The sequence below is a fragment of the Panthera pardus genome, unplaced genomic scaffold (assembly GCF_024362965.1).
Source record: "Panthera pardus isolate Hobbes unplaced genomic scaffold, ASM2436296v1 HiC_scaffold_26, whole genome shotgun sequence".
NCBI classification, from domain to species: Eukaryota; Metazoa; Chordata; class Mammalia; order Carnivora; family Felidae; genus Panthera; species Panthera pardus.
The window spans coordinates 33,309,185-33,327,295 of record NW_026526832.1 but is presented as its reverse complement, the minus strand read 5'-3'; the positions used below and the strand labels follow the sequence as shown (position 1 = coordinate 33,327,295).

At 42.8% G+C, this 18,111-nt stretch overlaps 1 protein-coding gene across 3 annotated transcripts in view; it reads right to left on the bottom strand.

Moving 5' to 3' along the window:
• The window catches only part of NOL10 (nucleolar protein 10), an 88,339-nt gene that overhangs the window by 26,930 nt on the left and 43,298 nt on the right, over positions 1 to 18,111 (bottom strand). For all 3 annotated transcript variants that reach the window (XR_008418105.1, XM_019452089.2, XM_053891160.1), the window contains exon 14: positions 48 to 174. Coding sequence is in view for 2 of the 3 variants with exons in the window: in XM_019452089.2 (XP_019307634.1) it covers positions 48 to 174 (127 nt within the window). In the remaining variant the exon portion in view is untranslated. The remainder of the gene's footprint in view (positions 1 to 47; positions 175 to 18,111) is intronic.

The window sequence follows — 18,111 nt, the reverse complement described above, 5'->3', positions numbered from 1 at the left end:
CCCCAACAATTTTATAAATATTTTATCATAATTTTTTTTTTTTTTACCTAAATTTTCAAGGTCTTTCTTGGTGACAAATTTGTAATCATCGTAAACTGTGCTTTCTGGATTCTCTTCTAGTTCTTCTGTCAAGTTGTCCAGGAAGGAGCACCACCTGGGAGCAGGGCCCAAAACCTACCGGTGTTGATTAAAAGGTTAGCAAATGTACATTCTCGCCACATCAACTAACGGTGACTTACTTTACAACCAGATTTTCTTAAATTTAAAAATCCTTGTTTGTATCAGAAGTGTTGGAAACTAATTACAATATGCGTAATCAACAAGTATATACTGGAAGGGAATAAAGTAGGAAAAATTTAGGCTTGTGAGGGAAAAATTTCAGTCTGGGATGCAAAGATATTAAAAAAAATTTTTTTTTTTTAATGTTTATTTATTTTTGAGAGAGACAGAGACAGAGCTTGAGCAGGGGAGGGGCAGAGAGAGAGGCAGACACAGAATCCGAAGCAGGTTCCAGGCTCTGAGCTGTCAGCACAGAGCCTGACGCAGGGCTTGAACCCACGGACCGCGAGGTCATGACCTGAGCTGAAGTTGGACGCCCAACTGACTGAGCCACCCAGGCGCCCCTGGGATGCAAAGATATTAATGAACGTTCTTACATTAGCACTATCAAAATACAAATAAATAATGCAGGTACTTAAAATAATATCCATCCACTTATCATCTCTTTCATTCAAAAGAGGGCTAGAATCTACAAAAGCATATTTGGCATAAGAGATTTTTTTTAAGTCCACCTCTCATGAAGACAAAAGTCTAAAATGAGAATCACCTTTCTTTTTTTTAAAGCCTATTTATTTTGAGAGAGAGACAGAGAGCACAAATGGAGGAGGGGCAGAGAGAGAGAGAGAGAGAGAGAGAGAGAATCCCAAGCAGACTCCACACTGTCAGCACAGAGCCTGACATGGGGCTCGAACCCGGGAACCGTGGGATCATGACCTGGGTTGAAGTCAGACGCTTAACCGACCGAGCCACCCAGGCACCCCGCAAATCATCTTCTTTTCAGAGGTTTTCAACTAATTACTTGATAATTATATTTGCTCTTGTGTGGTCCACTTCATTTAATTCATTAAAAATTAAAATTCTCTATATAGAATCCTTCAGACTTTAACCTAAAATGGGTCACCAGGACCCACAAGTTAATCCCAATGATAGGCTGAGGAATAAAAGTTGAATACAATTTATAACCCACTAATACAATATGAATAGTTCATGATTCATAGTTGTAATCCAACTGCTTCCATAAAATGTGACTGCCCTTTACTTTTTTGCTGTTGATCCAGATCTTTCCCAGCACGACGCCTCACCGGCCGAGGTCAAGGCTTATCCCAAATGAAACAATGCTACGCAGCGGGAAGGCTATGCTATTGAAAGGGTCCGCTGAACTACAGGCTTTCAGAAGAACGACCCTGGGCTGACAAAATGGAACTTCCCGTGACTACTTCCCTGTGTATTTTGATAGCTATCAACTCAACAGGAGAAAAACAGAAATCATAATGGAAATGATGAAACCTAGCTTAAACTTTCTGGAGAAGGGAAGGTGGAAGAGACTCGTAACAAGGAACAACGGCACCTAATACCATCTGCACTCAACAAAATAGTAAATGTTAGATACGGCCACACTGGCATAGTGTCATTGTGCTCGATTAGAAAGGGTGATCCCCCCAAGCCCCAAAGGCTATGGCGCTCATCAACATGAAAAATAATGTTTAATGGGCATAAAAGGAGTCCTATCAACAAGTTTCATATTGGCATAATCTATGCAATTTAAAAAAAAAAAAGGTTTTGATGCTCTGAGTGGTTTGACTCTAACCATAAAAGATAAAACCTTCAAGAAATGCAAGGCATTAAAAACAATTCAATGCAGGACACTTTTTAAAGAAACTGCTATGATTTTCAACAATTTTAGGACAGTAGCTCGAAGTCAACAAATGTCGATGATAAACGCTACTACATAGAAAGCACTGTGCTAAAACCGAAGAGTTTATCAAACCTGGCTGGAGCAGAAAATCTAGCGGAACACATGCACACAACATTCAGTCGTGTAAAGCAACAGACTGAGATCGCACGGAGTCCGCGGGGAAGACAGGTGGGGGCTGCAATAAACGGCAGGCTGGGACCCCGAAAAGCACGTACAGAGGGACTTCAGGTGGGAGCGAACTCCTGAGTAAGCTGGGAAAATCGTGAGCCCCTTCAAGAGAGAGCTTGGGCACTTACGCTCCAGGGTATGTGCGTCCCATCATTCATACAGCAAACGCATAAAGCGAAAGCTCTGCCATCTGCTGGAGTAGAACCTAAGACGGGAAACTTCTCTCTTCTTTTAGACAGAAAGAATGCACCCTATGGTCGCTTTTCCAGAATATGATCCCCAAGACACGGTCCTCTTGGGAGGGTAGGAACTTCATCTGTTCTAAATGCTGAATTTCGAGTACCTAGAATACTGCCTGCCAAGTAGTACTGTTTTCAATACATATTTCACAAATACATCTATTCTTACATCGTGTATGAATGTGTTCGTGAATTCCACGTGCACAAAGTACTGAGACGTAAAGGGTCCTGGGGCGCCTAGGTGGCTCAGTCGGTTAAGCATCTGACTTCGGCTCAGGTCATGATCTCACAGCTCGTGAGCTCAAGCCCCGCGTCGGGCTCGGTGCTGACGCCTCAGAGCCTGGAGCTGCTTTGGATTCTGTCTCCCTCTCTCTCTGTCCCTCCCCCCCTTGCACTCTGTCTCTTTCTCTCTCTTAATTATAAATAAACATGTAAAAAATTAAAAAGAAAAAAGACTTAAAGGGTCCTGTTTGGCACGAGTATTTTTTAAATTGTTTAATTTTCCTTATTCAGAAAAAAAAAAACAACACTCAAATACTTCTCCATAAAACTACTGGATGTGAGAACACTTTTTGGTGAAAGTCAGACTATTTTGCCTCCTATGCGAGGGGGCGATGGTTACCAAATAACCTCATAATAAAGCAGTTTCACCTTTAAAAACCTTCAATCAGTGATAAACATGGGCTTCAAAGACAGTAAGATTATACTGTGCTAACCGACTCTTCTGGAGGGAGGGTGGTGAAGGGCAGGAGTATCAAAATATCATCCCAGATCTGAACTTATTTTCACAAAAGTCCTTTTTTATAATGTTCCACGACATTCATCTTGATTAGTTAACTGGATTCTGATGGAATTGTTCTACACGGCCTCTCAGGGGACAGATCTGGTTACGGTAAATCAACTCTGCAATCAAATTCGTGGCCATTAAATTTTACAGGAGGAAATATTTCCATCAAAAACAAAATTTAATCGGGTGGGTTGATTTTATTAATCACATTTCCCTAGTTCCTCTTCAGGAAAAAAACAAAACAAAACCATCAGAACAACCATAACAAAGTTGAAATTAATGATTTAACTGGCATTAAACTGCAGGTCTACCTAAATCACAGCTCTCCTCAAAGGTCTACCATTAGTTTGTAAAAGCAGCAGTTGGCTTTTGGAGGACTTAACCATATGCACAACTCTCTGGGGTACCCATAATGACCACAATGTTAATTAATGTGTAAAAAGTCCTTGCTTTCACTCAAAATATGTTAAGCCTTCAATTAATCCTTAAAAATATATTCATTCACTTCCTACATTTCAGGCTTTCCAACTTGAAGAAAGCTTCCTTTTTAACCACTGGTGTCCTATTACTACTCTATGTATCGAAACTTCTAGGTTTTCTGTACTGTCGTTAGACTGCTATATTCCATACTTCCGCCACAGCGGATTATTGCTTGCTTACCTACATTTTTATGCACCTTAAGAGTTTTGTTTCAGAAAGCTGGTGAAGACTGTTCTATTTTGAACTTCTGTTATCTGTTAATGAACTCCTACTTTGAATTTGTAAGAATCTAAAGTCACAAGTCAATACAGCAGAGAACCGGAAAGGGACTCTGTGAGCTATTAAGGGACACTGTGGGTCCCTCAGCAACTTTAATGACCATCTTATCAATGAATCTAAACAGAAACATGTGGTCCTCCTGAATGGGAAACAATCTTGATCAACATGCCCTGGGAAGGCCTCAACTCCAATGCAGCCAAGTACCTGCTTGCTCTCATCCACGTGGGCAAGAAGAACTGATTTTAAAGTACGTGAAAACACACGCTACGTGCCCAAGATCATCTGTCTCTACGACTACGAAATTCCTTTAAGACGTTACTTATATAAGCTCAATTTTAAAATTCAAAGTTCTCGTGGGGCACCTGGGTGGCTCAGTCCGTTAAGCTCCGACTTCGGCTCAGGTCTATGATCTCATGGTTTATGAATTCGACACCTGCGTCGGGCTCTGTGCTGACGGCTCAGACTCTGGAGCCTGTTTCGGATTCTGGGTCTCCCTCTCTGCTCCTCCCCTGCTCACACTCTCTCTCAAAAATAAACATTAAAATTCGAAGTTCTCATATATTCGGGTAGTGGACAAAAATGACAGAGTGGGGAGAAAAGAGAATGGATTATTAAAATTCTTATGGAGTTGACAGAAGAGGGCCCTCCCACACCCTGCTTACGAAAAATCACTGTGTCACACGCATCCCAAAGCTGGGTTGGGGCAGAAATGAAGATTGAGAGTTTTCTAAAGGGGTGGTTTTTAACAGATTAAGGACAGTTAAAATAACAACAACAAAGTATTATTCCTATTATTAGAGACAAAGAGCCAAACTAGTAGGTCAGTATAAATCTCATCATTTTTTCCATCTACTTACAAAGCTACTGAGCACAACTAATCTCATCATCTTCCTACCGTCAAATGGTAAGAAAATAACTGATAACGGCAGTTAAATTTGAAATTCTTTTATGTTTATTTCAAGTTTTATACTTAAGTTCCAATTAGTTAACATCTACTGTAACATTAGTTTTAGGAAGAGAATTTAGTGATTCATCGCTTACACTTAACGCTCAGTGCCATCGTAAGTGCCCTCCCTAAGGCCCATCACCCATCTAGCCCATCCCCCACTCCCCCCCTCCAACAACCCTCAGTCTGTTCTCTTTTATGGTGTCTCTCTTCTGCCCCCCACCCCACGTTCGTCTGTTTCGTTTCCTAAATTCCGCATGAGTGAAATCATATATTTGTCTTTCTCTGACTTATCTCGTTTAGCATAATACACTTTAGTTCATCCACGTGGTTGCAAATGGCAAGATTTCATGCTTTCCTTATGCCTGAGTAATAGTCCATCGTGTATAGATACGTGTTCCGTATCCATTCATCGGGTGCTGGACATTGAGGCTCTCTCCGTAATTTAGTTCTTGTAGATAATGCTGCGAGAAACATGGGGGGGCGCGTGTCCCTTCAATTCAGTATTTTCGTATCATTTGGGTAAATACCTAGTGGTGCAATTGCTGCATCATAGGGTAGTTTTACTTTCAACTTTCGGGGGAGACTCCAGCGTTCTCCCGTACGGCTGCGCCAGTTTCCACTGCCACCGACAGTGCACGAGGGGTCCCCCTTCTCCACATCCTCGCCAACACCTGTTGTTCCCTGTGTTGTTCAGTTCAGCCATTCTGACAGGTGTGAGGTCGTATCTCGTTGATCGTTTTTCCCTGAAATTAGTGTCTTGAATTTCTAATGATTTAAAAAAACCTTTAGCAACTGAGAAAATTCTTAATTACTCTACTTGGGAGAACTATACCACAGACAGTAAATAACTCTGAACCAAAACGGGCTTATAAGCTGGGAGACTTCAACTGACATTAGCACACACAGAAGTACAGGATGCACCCCAGCACAGACAGTTGATTTTTAAAAATATTCTGTTCCAGAATTCTCAGAATGCACTGCAGCATAGCGTGAAGTAGGGTATCTTTTAATGATAACTGGAAAAAGAATCATGATAGCATAAGAGAGCATCACATCACATGGAAAAAGGACTTAAGTATATTGTTACGAGAATAAAACTAGCTCCAATAAATGTCAGGAGGTAGATCTTAATTCATTTTTCATTCGTCACGTATTTACTGAGTTCCATGCTTATTATGTTCCAGTCCATAAAAACAGGTAGCAGGGCACTTGGGTGGCTCTGTCAGTTAAGTGTCTGGCTTTGGCCCAGGTCATGATCTCACAGTTCCTGAGTCTGAGCCCCCCGTCGGCTTCTCCCCTGTCAGCACAGAGCCCGCTACGATCCTTCATCCCCCCACTCACTTTCTGCGCCTTCCCTGCTCACTCTGCCAAAAATAATTCAAAAATTAAAAAACAGAAACAACAATCAGGGAGCGAAATAAAACCCCACAGGAAAGGAGTCTCACACATAACAATACTTATGTGGAAGGACTAGGTGATTCTCAATTTCCTCAGCCTCATTCATTCATTCAAAAGGTTGAGTGAGCATTTACCAAAGGTCAAGTGCCAAATGTCAGATATAAGTAAAACGAGTTTGGAAACCAATGAAATACAACATATAAATGTGACTGGCATCATAGCAGAGAGATTTTCAAATGGTGTTGGGGAGCCCTTCCTTTACTGAGGCAGGAACTGAAGATAGCTTTTAAGAAGCCCTCTGAGCTAGGCCTTGAAAAATTCGATGAGGTTATTACATGTCCAGTAAAACTTAACTAACGTGTGCAATATTTTAAATTCAATGCTACCAAAATTAATATATATTTTACGCATTATATAAAAGATGCCTAGTTAGAATTATCGGTTTACCTTTTAGTGACCTTATACTACTTTAATCCTTGAACCTCAATTTAAACTCTATCTTATAATGACACCACTGAATAGATAAGCACTACACTTACAAGCAACAATGGAGAGTGTGAATACACAACAATTTTACTGCCTAACAACCAAAAGTAAATTATCTATTAGAAGATTCTGTCAGAGAACTGTTTTCAGGACATTCTAAAGTACATATAAATAGCAGTTTCTGGAACTAGAGCAATGATGAAAATCGTATCAAGAACAGCAAAAATAACAATCACTTTAGCAAACAGAGAGTTTCTTCATCCCCCTTTAAGAATTTTAAGTCGCATTTAACCAGAAATCTGTTATGAGGCCGTCACTCTTTATCAGAAACTACCGGGTCCAGAAAGAACTTGAAGTTCAGATTTTTTGTGCATTTGAAAAAGGTAATGTGGTACGCATACCGTATATTATATAAAATCTTTGGTGAGGTCTGGGTCAACGGTCCATATTCAGACACATTGCTATCTCTGCAGCAAAATCCATACATATTCATACCAGCGATATGGGATAAAAAAAAAAAAAAAAAGCCTCATCATTACATGGCAGGTTTGAGTCTCGATGAAGCAAGTCAAGTCAGGTTTTCCCACCAATGAATTATAAAAAAATTTTCAGGGGTTCATGGACCGCAGAACCGTGGATCAGAGAAAACAGAGGTATGCTGTACTATAGATAAAATGATAAATAAATACATAAATAATATTATGATGGTTAATTTTTCGAGCTGCATAGCCTGCATCTCTAGGGGCAGAATGGGATTTTGCCAACTAAGACCGACTATTCAAAACGTACACTTAAAGGAAAATTTCCTTTCCAACTTTTCCTGCATTACTGGTTGAAAGGCACCACCGGCACCAGCATGTATTTTCAAATTCTGACAGCTGGGGCTTAATAATAACCGACGGTAAGCCCAAAACCAGAGAGACAGCTGGGTGAGCCGAGGGAGTGGCCATGCATTTAAGCATGTAATTGCATTTGCAACATAACGAGCTGCCTAATTGCGTACCCAAGTTTACATGCATTTGCGTGAGTGATTATGAGTCACTTACAGGTACTCATAGTGCTTTGTCCTCTCCTTCCTAAAAATCAGATGAGCAAAGGAGCAGTTGAATTTCAACATTTTAAAAGGTTGATTTCCAAAAGGAGAAAAATTATTACCTGCCATGATTTGCATTTTGAGTTAGTTTTCGAAAAAGCAGTTTAGACACCGGAAGGAAATGAGAAGAGAATAAGGCCGGGCGGAACAAATACGTCACATTGCTCATGCCGCAGTCTACTCACTATTAGCCAACCAAACCGACAGTCGGTCTCTGTATGAGAGGCTCTGGGAGTACAGACAAGCATGATACGGAAGGCCTGTCACACCCAACGGCTGGGGGAGACGGGGGAGACGGGATACCCCAAGCAAATATTTAAATACAAAATTAAGACCGATAGTGACAACAACCGGGATTTGCTAATAACGACATGCTTTTGTCTCCTCTCCCTCCCAAGCTTAGTTAAAATTCACAGTCCATCAATATAAAAAGGCATTAACCTTCAAGGACAAAAAGAACAAAAGAAGAAAACGCAGCAGTCGAGGGATTTAACGTGGTAAATGCTGGGGGCCTACAGAGGCAGAGAACAGAAAAAGGGGAGTAAATTCTTCCCTGGAGTCCTTGAGACCCAGGACTTCATCTGGGAAACTAGGTCTGAATGGAGGGGAGGCGATGGACACGACGAACGCCTACGTTCCCACCAGCCCTTAGGAGACCAGAGGATGATTCTCTGGAGAGAGAGAAGCGGAGACAGCTCCACAAGAGAGGGCAGCAGGCGTGGAGACTTGACTGTGGGGCTGAAATCACTTCATTAGGCGGCAGTCTGCATGTCCACCAGTGGGACCCTCAGCTCTTTTCTCATCTTCCAGAAAACCAAAAGCCACCGATGTGGTGCTGCTGCCAGCCTGAGCCCCCCATGTTCCCATAAAGAAACTGGGGATGCTCCAATGTCTATAGCAGCACGATCAACAACAGCCAAAGTATGGAAAGAGCCCAAATGTCCATTGACCGATGAATGGATAAAGAAGATGTGGTCTATATATGCAATGGAGTATGACTCGGCAATCAAAAAGAATGAAATGTTGCCATTTGCAACTACCTGGATGGAACTGGAGGGTATTATGCTAAGTGAAATTAGTCAGAGAACAGAGAAAGACAAATATCCTGTGACTTCACTCATCTGAGGACTTTAAGGCACAGAACAGATGAATACAAGGGAAGGGAAACGAAAATAATATAAAAACAGGGAGGGGGACAAAACAGAAGAGACTCTTCAATATGGAGAACATGTAACAGAGGGTTACTGGAGGGGTTGTGGAGGGGGGATGGGCTAAATGGGTAAGGGGCTTAAGGAATCTACTCCCGAAATCTTTGTTACAGTATATGCTAGCTAACTTGGATGGAAATTTTAAAAAAAGAAAAAAAGAAAGACACTGGGGGATGCTTCTCTGCAGGGAGTGAAAGATCACCCTACGGTCATTAGCTCAACAGTCAGCATGAAAACTACAGTAGACAAGACCACCACATACAAAGAGCTTCCAATTGGTATGTTAGTGCCTCATTCTTAAATAAGAATAGATCGCCTAAGATCACCATTCGTTTATTACACAAATAGTTATATCAGACATTTGTCTCTTCATGGTAGATACAGCACTGAATAAAACAAACAAGAATCTCTACACTCCAGAAAGGAAAACAAAGGAAAGACAGAATTGATAAAGAAGTCTTACAGTTCAACAATAAAAAGATAAGTAATTTATCTTAACTTGGCAAAGGAGGGGCGCCTGGGTGGTTCATCGGTTAAGCCTCTGACTTTGGCTCAGGTCATGATCTCACGGTTCCCGAGTTTGAGCCCCACACTGGGTTCTGTGCTGACAGCTGGCCTGCTTCGAATGCTGGGTCCCCCTCTCTCTCTGCCCCTCCCCTGTGCTCGCTGGCTCGAGCTCTCTCTCTCAAAAATAAATAATAAACATTTAAAAAATTAAAAAAAAAAAAAACTTGGCAAAGGATCTGAATAATTTCTCCAAAGATCTGAAGACGGCCAAAAGCAAATGAAAAGAGGTGCCACGGGGCACCTGGGTGGCTCAGTCGGTTAAGCGTCTGACTTCGGCTCAGGTCACGATCTCGCGGTCCGTGGGTTCGTGCCCCGTGTCGGGCTCTGGGCTGATGGCTCAGAGCCTGAAGCCAGCTTCCGATTCTGTGTCTCCCTCTCTCTCTGACCCTCCCTCGTTCATGCTCTGTCTCTCTCTGTCTCAAAAATAAATAAACTTAAAAAAAAAAAGAAAAAGAAAAGAGGTGCCACACCATTGGTCAACGGGAAATGCTAATCAAAACCAAATTAAGGTATCACATCACTCACTTGAATGGCAATACTCAAGAAAATGGAAAGCAACAAGTAATGCTGAGGACGTGGAGAAACTGGAAGCCTCCTATTCTGCTGGTGGGAATGCAAAATGGCGCAGCCACTGTGGAAAACAGCGTGGCCTCTTCAGTTAAGCACGGAGCTGCCATACGGTCCAGCCAGCGTAATCCTAAATATGCACACCCAGGAGAACCAAAAGTACATGTCCACACGAAATGCTTACAGCAGCATTACGTGTAGGAGCGGCAACATTTACTTCAAAAGGGAAAGCAGCCCAAACGTCCATCGACTGATGAGTGGATTAACAAGACGAAGATCCCCGAACAAGATTCCCATACAAGGGAACGTCATTCGGCAATTAAAAAGGAACGTAGCACTGATCCATAATACAACCCGGATGAACCCTGAAAACATGAAGCTAAGTGGAAGAAGCCAAACACAGAAGGTCACATACTCTCGAACTCCTTTTCTGTGAAATGTCCACCTCCAGGCAAATCCAGAGAAACAGAAGTAGAATAGTGGCTGCCAGGGAGTGGCGACGGGGGTCAGGGGTCAGGGAGTGACCGGTATGGGGCTTCCTTCTGGTGTGCTACAACGTGCACTTTGACGGTGGTGCTTATTACACAACTCGGAATACACTGAATACTCCTAAATCGTACGCTTCAAAAGGGTTATAACTTACGGCTTGTGAACTGTGTCTCCAAGAAGCCGCTATTTTTAAAAGCCTAATTAAGGATCACACGTTGCACTAGCTTATTATGCCTCTTCAGTTTCCCTTAAGCTAGAAGAGCTCCTCCTGCCGTTCCGAGTTCAGGCCAGCTGATCTGGAGAGGTCTCCACATCTTACGGACCGTTTCTCAGAGTCAGATTCGGTTAAACACTGCCAACGAGGATGCACCGCTGGCCGGTGCCAGAACAACTCTTAAAGCTATTTCGACCGCAAGCATTGGCTTTGTATGGTTACTATTTGTAATGTCACGTGCTTCATGTGTTTTACACTTTTTTTTCCTTCGTATTTTGGATTTGGGGTATAAAATGAGCTTACAGGAAAGGGGGCCCGATAAGGGTTCATCTGGGGACCAGATCCCACGAACCAGAGGGGCTACTGGGACTACAGAGGGAGAGACCGGAAAGATGCAGGTAATACTGTACCCATCCCCCTCCCTCCCCTTCTTCCCGCACCACCATACACAAATCAAGTGGAAAGATGAGTAAAACCGAAGACAGGGACACACTTCAGTTCTTTTCAAAAGGAGCTGTTATCATGAAATTACCTTTCGGCGAACTTCTATGACAAGACCGTGCCTGCAGATACACGATCCTGTCTCCTTACTTCACCAAGTGCACAGACACACAAACTCAGTCCGCTCTCTTCGTTTTTAAAACCATCAACGTTTATTTGAGGTGCCGGAATGTCAAGAAAGCTTCTGGGAAACCAAAGTGACCATTTTTTTTTTGAAAACCGGACACATATATCCACTGGACACGCACTGACTGCATTTAGAACATGGAAGCTTAGAGAAAACCCAGTATTTCTGCTAAATTTAGGAACAGAATCACACTCAAGCGAACCACTGCAATTTAAGAGAGCAAACACTTTATTCCAAACCATGAAATCCCTTCAATAACACAAATCTCTTAACTTTCTCTCTTAAGCAGTCAAAACTGCATTATAAGTTGCAAACCTAAGCAACTCTTACTTTATGCTAAAATGCCTTCTGCTTCTGCTTTCCGTGAAATTGCCAACAAGGCCCTAAATTCTCAAGAGGAAGAGTATCTTCCTACAGTCCCAAACTTCTTCGAAGTCCACTGCTAGTTAAATAGGGAACATCTGTTTCTTTGAAGGCCTCCCACTGCTTCTGTCCTGGAGAGCCTGGCCTTGCACCCCAGCCCCTACTTCATGGTTACCATCACACGACACTTGAAACCCCGGGTCAAGTTTCCTAGAGCTCACAGCCAGGGTCCGCAGTGACAATACCTGCAAGGCAGTGTTAATGTTGGCCACTTCAGCCTCCGCCTCTCCCAATTTCCTAACCACGCTAAAAATGCTCAACCTTGACGGCTAGGTCTGCACACACACACACACACACACACACACCCCCCACGGGCTGAAGGCACCACGCCAGTTCTATCCTATGAGAATGTATTTATCTTTCTGATCACACACCTGGCAGTGCGCGCTCCCCCAGATCTTGTTTTGTCACCCGATTCCCGCCAAGACTCACACAGATGGCTGTCCTGTGTTATCCTGGTGACCACATCACTAGTTTCCTGGTTCCATCCCACTTCCTTGCAGGCAGAAGAATTTATTTATAACTGTTCTGCACATTCTTATGCTCTCCAATTTGTAATTCTGAAGTCTACGTAAAGACTGGCGGTATATTAATATTTTTAAGATATCTAGAAATGGGACCTTGGCAGAAACGAAGGAAGAGGAAATGTTTGAAAATGATAGGTACGCTTTTTCTCGAGGTCCTACGCCTCAACACCGCTATTCCACGAGGATCAAAAAACATTTTGTCCCCTGTTTGCAGTTACCGTTTACCTACACAGTGCCACACACAGAAGTAGGAAATCCTGAAAACATTTTAAATTCAAGCAAAGTAAGATTTCCCATACACCCTTCAAAAAAGCCCACAGAGAGCATTATGCCGGCAGAGCGAACAAAGAGGGTAAACGAACCCAAAATGGACTCATAATTGAAAAATGTGTGGCCAAACGCTATGTATTTAAGTAACTTTCTACAACCCTAAGCAGAACGTCTACTTCAGAGTTCAAATATCTGTATTTCCCACCAAGATGATAAACAGGCATGATACACATGACACTATTAAAGACCTGATTAGGATCGATGCTGGGGGAGGAGTCTGTGAGAGGGAAGCAGCGTGTACACAGCATTAAGCTTTTTTTCAGTGAAGTCAGGACTGATCTAAAAACTTCACGTAAAATCTATCTGTAAAAAGAAGGAGGCTTTATAAGAAAAACCATATCCACCATGAAATCTGTAAGCTCAGAATGAATGGAAAGCTATGCAGTCTGGTAGGGGAGTGGGCAAGGGTAACATACGACCCGCGTTAGCTGACCAAAATTTTCCCTCTGGGTTCCCTGCCAACCAAGCCAGAAAGACACCCAGGGTAAAGTAAAAAGATACCATTTACTTGATACTGACGTGTCTAGAAATAGAAACTCTCTCCTGGAACTAGACTCAAGAAGCAAGTAAGAGATCTTTCTTTAAGGGACTCCAATACCGAACAATATTTCTTTAAAAGAGGTTTACAAAATACACGTCATAGGAGTGTTAAACATCAAATACCATTAAGCTGTGTTTATGAAGGCCAAAGTTATGTGATCCAAGCAAACGGTGTTACGACCTAACTTGACTCCGGAATCATTTAGAGCCATGCTGTCCTATATAGTAGCTGCTAGCCACGTGTGGCTATTTAAATTTAGTTTAATTAGAATGGAATAAAATTTTAAATCCAGTTCCTCAGGCACACTAAGCACATTTCAAATGCTCAAGAGCCCCATATGGGTAGTGGCTACTATGGTGGGTCGAGCATTCTAGAACACTTCCATCATTGCAGAATGTTCTACTGAACCGTGCTGGTTTACAAAATTGAAAGAAATGAGATAAATAAACATCCACGAATAGGAAGCTAAGTAAATAAACCACCACCACTCTCTAAATGACATACCAGGCACCGATCAAAAAGAATGGGTTTGAGTTGCGTGCTGATCAAAATGATACACTGTTAAAGGACAAAAAAACCTTTCATAATAATACGCATAATGAGATTCCAATTCTGCTCAAGTACGCACGCTTGCGTGTGTAGGGCCGGGGAGCTGAGCAAGGTAGAGAACTGACCTGACCCCGCAAAGAGCTGTACCCCATCTTGTGAATAACGGTACTTGGAGGGGTGATCGGGAAGAACTTTTCCTTTCTAGAGTCTCTATTTTTACGTTTGTTTTTTTAATTAGGACATTTTTTTTAAAGACAAGCAAACAGCACCCCTCAAAGGACTTGAGGCGCAGATACAGGTACGAAGGGTTAGCAAGCCCCCTACAACAGCGAACTGAAACACCAACTGACTCTGACAGTCTTTACAAAGGAACCGAAGCCCAGCTCGTCATTCAGGATTGAGGTCCTCAGGGAACACCTGGACTGGTATTTGTGATATGGACGGAGATAAGACCTTGAGGAAAGAGTTTTTTTTTCTTCCAGAAAATTCAAGAACCTAATGCACTTACAACCTTTGATCCTTTCCACGGAGATGCATCAAAAAAACCCAAAAGATCAAAACTTCTTCCCAGGAAGCACTTTAGCCCAATAATACCTGAAGCTCCAGAGTTTTAACGCCTACACATGGGAGAAAGAATTTCAAGACAATCTGATTTGACATTTTTTTTTTTTACGTTTATTTTTATTTATTTGAGAGAGAGAGAGAGAGAGAAAGAGAGCATGCACACACAGGTATGTGTGCCAGCACCAGAGGGGGAGGGGCAGAGAGAGAGAGAGAGAGAGAGAGAGAGAGAGCGCGCGTGCGCACACCCACGAGAGAAAATCCCAAGCAGGCTCCACGCTGTCAGCACAGAGCCCGACATGGGGCTCGATCCCACAAACTGTGAGACCTGAGCCGAAATCTAGAGTCAGATGCTCAATATAAATATTGAGAGCAGCTTTATTCATAAATGCCCAAACTAGAGGCAACAAGAAGCTCTTCAACAGGTGGAAAAATAAACCAATGGTGGTTCATCCAGACAACGGAACAGAATTCAGCAACAAAAAGAAATGAGCTACTGAGCCACAAAAAGACACGGAGGGATCGAAGGCGTATTAAGTTTAAAAAGCCCATCTGGAAAGGCTACGTAGTCTACGATTCCAGCTTTATGACATTCTAGAAAAGGCAATACTGTGTGGACAGTAAAAAGCTCAGTGGTTTCCAGGGGCTTTGCGAGAGCCACTGGGAGGGATACACAAGGTGGAACACAAGGGGATTTTCGGGAGGGAGGGGGCAGTGCAAACTATACGGTACGATACATGATGGTGGATCCGCGTCATTTTACATTTGTCAAAACACACAGAACGAACAATTCCAGGAGTGAACCCTAACAACTTTGGACAGTAACGTAGCGTCAACGCAGGTTCACCCAGTGTAACAAGCGTACCACCCCGCTACAGGATGCTGACAATGAAGGAGAGGGTATCGTGTGTGAATGTGTGTATGGAGTGTGTGGGAACTCTCTGTCCTTTCAACTCAATTTGGCTGTGAACTTAAAACTGCTCTAAAAAGTACAATTATGAGTGAATGAATGAATGACACGGCCATGCGCAGACGCGCAAGAAACACGGATAGGCAGACGGAACCTTCCTTTCAGTATGCCTCGCTATCATTTACGCATGATTTCTCTCCAACCAACAATAATGTTCCGTTCTTCACGCAGGTAAATACATAACCTAATAAAACATATGAGCCAAGGTGAAGGTCAAGTTATTCATTTCCATTTAACAATTTTAAAAGAATGTTTTTTTAATGCTTTATTTATTTTTGAGAGACAGACAGAGTGCAAGCAGGGGAGGGGCAGAGAGAGAGGGAGACTGAATCTAAAGCAGCCTCCAGGCTCTGAGCTGTCAGCACAGAGCCCGATGCGGGGCTCGAACCCACAAACTGAGATCATAACCTGATGAACCGACTGAGCCACCCAGGCACCCCTCCGTTTAACAACTTTTAACAACTACCTTCTGGAGCAGCCTGAAGTGCTAGGAACATAAACCGATCCGACCCCCACTTCTCCCCACAGCTGAAAATACCGAAGCAAAGAGGTAAGCACACGGGGGTTCACTATACTTCTGCTTTTATGCATATTTGAAATTCTTCCAGAATCAAATTTTCAAAATCAAGTCAATACCATCCATTCCTTCAGGTCAGCACGTATTCGGTGAGAGCCTGTGAAGCACCAGCCATTGTTCTAGGCCCGAGAGCCACAACAAAAAGTAACAACAGAAGTCCTGCCCTTGTGGAGCTTACATCCGAGAACGTGGCAGCAGGGGACCAACTTTCTTGGGATTTGAGAACACGAAGTCAAAGTAAAGACTGCGCGAGTCCTAGACCTTTCTTACTGTTTTCTGTGCATGTCAGCAAACAGAATGTAAAAGAATGCGGCCCAAAATTCTTGCCTATTTGTAGAACTTACCTTGTATTTTTTTTTACATGTTTACTATTTATTTTTGACAAAGAGAGAGCACAAGCACGGGAGCAGGGGAGAGGCAGAGAGAGGGGGTGAGAGGATCTCAAGTGGGCTCTGTGCTGAGAGCAGCAAGTCCACTGCGTGGCTCGAAGTCACAAATGGTGGCATCACGACCTGGGCCAAAGATGGACGCTTAAGCAACTGAGCCGCCCAGGTGCCCCGGCTCGCCTTCTATTTTTAAGGAGAAAACAGAACACACCAAAAAACCAGAGCAGGCAATGGGCATGTTAACTGAAGAAAGTGACATATGATTTAAAGAGTCAGGCACACTCAGAAGCTAAAATCAATCCCTGCTTGTGGACACTCTAGCCCATCACCACCACCTACATGGCCACACCAACAGGACACTGGCACACTAGATCTACTTCCAACTCTACCCTGCCCAAAATAATAAGTATGGCAAAGAGATCAAGGTGGTAAGCCCCAAGACACATAACTTGTCTCTCTAGGAGACAAGCCTTTTGGTCAATATCTGATTCAAGCTGAGTCACTAGCACCTGAATAGGAAGTTGTCGTCTATTTTCAAGAAAGTGGGCATGCAGGCATGTAACTATATGAGCAAAACTAAGCATCGTCTGACATATTAACATAATAAAGCATATGTCACGTGCACATCATGTATGTCCACATGAAAATGACATGCGTTTAACCCAACCAGAACTGCAATTAACTTCTGCAAATGTGACGGGATGCTCGGAAGAGGACTTCCCGAGTGATGCACGTTAATGCTTCCCACAGGTCTGCCATTCTTACGACCAGATAAGTTGTCATCAAAAATGGAAATGATTTGGAGGGTTTCCCTTGTCGGGGAAAATGCCTCAGATACTATGTTGCTGCCTGAAAGTGTTCAGATTAAAATAGGAAGCCCACACTTCCCCGTCGTAAAGACGCAAACAACTTGTCTGTGTTAGAACAGAATACCTTATTAGCCAGCTGCCTGACTTTTGTCTTTATTTCCCATTTCATAGTCACGAATATATAACGGAAAAGTTACAGACAGCATACCACGCCTTATAAAACAATTCCGTGCATAAGATGAAGGTCAATTATGACAGATTTGCCGTAAACTTGGGTTGGAAAGGAAACTCACCCCCCAGTAAAGGGGGCATCCGTTCTGCATCCCTCTCCTTTTGTTCGCCGGGAAAAGGTAATGAAAATACACACGCTTTGGATCTAACCCTTCCACTAACCTATATGTGCCTCACGTTTTTTTCTCCATAAAATTAGGCCTTTTATTTTTCGTAAGATACCTTACCCTTCTAGATCTTAAAGGCTTAGCTCTATCTTTAAAATGCTTTTCTTGGAGAACAAAATTAAATATATGTTCCATTTGCATTATTATGAATCAAGACACCTAAAAAACATGCATCTTGATCTGAAAACTGAACTCAGTGTACAATGAACGGTGTTTTTCCTTCAAATTTGTCGTTTTCTTCTTTGCACTTCCCCCCACATTCCGACAGCTCTTCCCATACTCTGAGTCATAGACATTTTCTCCTGCAGTCCGACACCCCACCATTTCCTCTGCCTCACACACGTGCCTTTCTTCCATGATCTTCCTCTTTGCCTACATTCTAAAAACACGCCTTCTCTGCATGTGCATGACAACACGATTCCTGGACTCTCTTCTGAGCTTGCTCTGACCCTCAGCCTGCAAAAGATTTCTCAATGAACATTCCCACATTAAGAGGCCCCAGATCACCCCTTC